The 4,061-nt window shown below is 56.2% G+C and overlaps 1 protein-coding gene across 1 annotated transcript in view; it reads left to right on the forward strand.

Moving 5' to 3' along the window:
• TSPAN32 (tetraspanin 32) overlaps window positions 1-4,061 on the forward strand; it is a 40,028-nt gene that overhangs the window by 467 nt on the left and 35,500 nt on the right. The window contains exons 2-3 of the mRNA XM_006861029.1: window positions 772-886; window positions 2,749-2,846. Coding sequence (XP_006861091.1) covers window positions 772-886; window positions 2,749-2,846 — 213 coding nt within the window. The remainder of the gene's footprint in view (window positions 1-771; window positions 887-2,748; window positions 2,847-4,061) is intronic.

Genomic DNA, 4,061 nt, shown 5'->3' on the forward strand with positions numbered 1-4,061 from the left:
AAATACACTCACACACACATTCACACATACACTAATGCACACCTACACACATACACATACAGTAATGCACACACACACAAATACACTCACACACATATTCACACATACACTAATGCACACCTACACACATACAGTAATGCACACACACACACACACAAATACACTCACACACACATTCACACATACACTAATGCACACCTACACACACACAAATATACTCACACCCACATCCACACGTATACTTATGCACACACACACACTCACACGTAGACACTCACACACAATCTGTCACACTGATTCTGTACAGACTCTGTGGCGGCCAGTCTCCCGGCCTCCTGGGCCCTGGACCCTCCTGTCTCCACTGCCCCGGACAGAGCTCTCAGGAGGGGTGGGAACAGTCCTACTCCCCTGCAGAATGGGTGACTCTGTGAGTGTGTGGTGTCTGTCTGTGAGTGTGTGGTGTCTGTGAGTGTGTGGTATCTGTCTGAGTGTGTGGTGTCTGTCTGTGAGTGTGGTGTCTGTCTGTCTGTGAGTGTGTGGTGTCAGTATGTCTGAGTGTGTGGTGTCAGTTTGTCTCTGTGTGTGTGTAGTACAGTGTTTGGGGCAGAGACCTGTCTGCAGACCACCCACTGAAACCCCTGAGCCTGTGTCAGGAGGGTCCAGGAAGCCGGAGGGAGCCTGGTATGGGAGTCCCTGGGCTCTGCCCTCTGTGGCTCAGTGTCCTGGTCAGTACAGAGGCCGCATCCTTCCCTCACCCTGTACCCTGTGCAGCTGCTGGGCCTGGCTGTGGCCGCCATGTCTGTTCTCACCTACTTCGGGGCCAACTTTACTGTCATCAGCAGTGTTTCCTTGGAGAGGAACCCTTACGAGGCCATGCACCGCTGGGGTAAGCAATTCCCAGGGCTGGTGACTGGCAGAGGGGAGGGTCGTTGGTACTGCATCTCTACCTGCTCCTGTTCCCTCTTTGCACCCCCCGATAGAGAGGACAGGCCCTTTCCCCAACACAAACTACTCCACCTCTCTGGGCCCTTCCCCTAAGCTAGGAGGGAGGTCACTACCCCTCCCCTGATCCTGGACAGTCACCTTTCTCCAACCTAAACAGGCAGCGGGGGAGGGCATTGGGAGCAAGGTAGGATCCTTGTGGGATCAGAAGGCTATGGGACTGGAGATGACCATCCCTAACCTCAGACAGTGTCCAGCCACGTCCGGAGGCCAGGACTTGGGGACATAGTAAGTGTATAGCCAGAGTAGTCTGACACACACTGGCCTGGGGTATTGGTCAGCTGCTCCTTGTGTCTCTCGGAGTGACATGCTTCTAGTTGGGAAGTCCACTAAATTCCTAACTTGATCTTCGTAAGCAGGAGTGTTTTAGGTCAACTAAGCAGGCATCATGGAACCTTAATCACCTCCCAGACTTGAGCCAGTTTGCAGGCCCGTTGAATGAAAGGGGACCCCTTTTCCTTGAGAAAGGACCCCATAACACTGCTGAACGTTCCTACAACCTTCTCCCCAAAGATCTGTGCCGTGGGGCACTGGGGACAGGGCATGACAGACTATCCAGGGATTCTGAACAAGAGCCAACATGTCGCTGTGGTCCGCCGGTCAGAGTAGAGGTAAATGGAGGTCAGGAGACTGATGGGTCTGAGTCCAGATCTGTCTCAGTGTGACCGGTGGGTCCCCGACCCCATTCTGTGGTAATCTCCCCAGTTCTAGAATGCATTGTTGTATTCACCACTAGCAGAACCCCCACACTCGTTCCTTCCCCAGTGGCAAGACCCCAGCTCCAGGTGGTGGGGGTCAGCCCAAGGCAAGTGTGTCTGTGGTCCATCTGCTGGCTGCGTCAGGGCAGCTTGGGGCTGAGACCAAAGGATCTATGGAGAGACTCGGAGGACCACTGGCATCTTGGACTGCTCTAGGCAGAGTCCCCTCCAAGAAGGTCGCAATAAAACAATGTAACAGATGGCAGAACGAGTCAGGAAGGGTAATACCTGCTGGTGGGGTTGCTAGGGTAAAGAGACAGACAGATAGACGTAGGAAGGGCTCTTTCCTAAGGGGATGTTGGAACCAGACCCACTGGGGTTCCAGAGAAGGAGCGGGTTTATGAAAAAGAATATTCCAGACCCGAAGTCACATGCCAAGTCCCCAGGGCCTGGATGGTGGTGGGTTAGAATGAGACTGTCACTTGTAAAATTGGGGGTGATGGCGTTGGGTTTCTGAGACGGGACATAGTCTGGCTTTGGGGGACCCCTCTGGCTGCTGTGTGGAACCCAAACCTGGCTTCCCAACTAGAGTCTCTGGGGCTAAAGTCAGGATACCTGTGTCCCCCAACTTTCTGGGTGCAGCCAGGCTGCAGAAATAAGGGGCCATGGGGTGGGGGGTGCAGTGGGCCCCTCTGACCACTCACCAGCATCAGGAGGAAGCTGAGGCCCACAGCATTGGGGCCACTTCATTACCCCAATCCCAAGGGTAATGAACCTCTCTAGGACAGGAAGCCTGGGAGGGAAGAGATTATAACCCCACATAGACCCCAGGCGGAGAGGGTCGGGGAGGTTGGAAATGTGTCTTCAAAGATAACCCAGGGGCTGGGGGCAGGACCTCCCAGGCTGGTGTGGATCTGCCTCCCCAGGTCCTCCTCAGTACTGGGTGGACTGAGGTTGCTAGGATGCTCACTCAGGAGCCCCCTGGTTTCCAGCCCAGAGGACTCAGGCCTCTACCTGGACACCCCTGAGCCTCCACGTCTTCCCACAGCCTTCTTCCTGGGACTCAGCCTGGCTGGACTCCTGACCGTCGGGGCTGTGCTCTGTGTGGCAGCCACTGTGAGGGAGGCTGCGGGTCTCATGGCCGGGGTGAGTCCCCCTGTGTGCCCCACAGCCCGAGATTGGCCATCAATGCTCCTGGGAGGGTCTGGGTCCCATCTCTGCTGCGGAGGTGGTGGCCCTGGGCTTGGGGTCCTGGAGAATTCTACTTCCTGCTGATGGCAGGGCAAGCCAGCCTAGTACACCACACCTTCCCTTCAGCTGTTCAAGGGACTCCCCAATGCCCTGAGGGCCTGCCGGCTCCTCCACCCATAGCTATGGCCCCCCTAAATGTGCTCTTCCCATCTTAGAACACAGTTCTGCTATAAACAGCTAGCTGTCCCTAACTCCTGACCTCCTCCAGCCAGCCGGCCAGATAGCTGGGGGAGCTGGGGTCAGGGTGGGCTTCATTCTCTCTTAAACTGGGGTCTGAGCTTGGGCTTTCGCCTCTGGGGCCCATTGCCATGGAACTTCACCCCCACCCTCTACCTGTAACTCCGCAGACCCCACCCCTACAAGCCCGTGCCCGTCCCCCACCCCACCCCATGCCCAGGTTCCTGGATAGGGAATTCTGAACGCCCAGGGCTGGCTGTGGTGCTGTGGGTTAATGCGCTGGACTGCAAGGTGGACAGTTCAAGCCCACCAGCCGCTCCTAGTGTACCCTGTACAGGCTCAGTATGAGTCGGAACTGATTAAAATGCATTTAACAACAACAACAACAACAACAGGGTCACATGGTTCATGTGTTTGTTGAATGGATCCAGATTTGTAAATATCCCAAAGGACAAGGACTTGGTCCCCTCCTGGGTCTGCCAGAGAAGAATCCAGCTGCTTTGGTCCTCACGGGCCCCGTTCTTGAGACCCATGAGTAGGGACAGTGCCTGCTCTGGGTGAGGAACACCCAAGGTGCCAACTGAGAACCCCAGAGGGGAGATGACAGGGCAACCACTCCCAGAAGGCCTGCAGGGGACCCTGGGCCAGACTGGCAAAGGGCCGCCTCTACGAGGAGGCAGTGGGCAGGGCAGGCCAGGCTGGGCGGGCCTGGGCCAGGCCCTCAGGACCGCAGTATCTGGCCACCAGGGGGCACCTTCAGCAAGGAGGTGGGAATATAGCAGATGCAGGCAAAGGCCTCGGGTTTCCAAATTCCAGGTCCTGGCTTTCACAATGCTAGTTAACAGGGCCTTTCCGGTCTTCCATCACCACCCACAGCCCAGTCTGCACCTTGACGTGTGTGTGTGTGTGTGTGTGTGTGTGTGTGTGTGTGTG

This window comes from Chrysochloris asiatica, unplaced genomic scaffold (assembly GCF_000296735.1).
Source record: "Chrysochloris asiatica unplaced genomic scaffold, ChrAsi1.0 scaffold00040, whole genome shotgun sequence".
NCBI lineage: Eukaryota > Metazoa > Chordata > Mammalia > Afrosoricida > Chrysochloridae > Chrysochloris > Chrysochloris asiatica.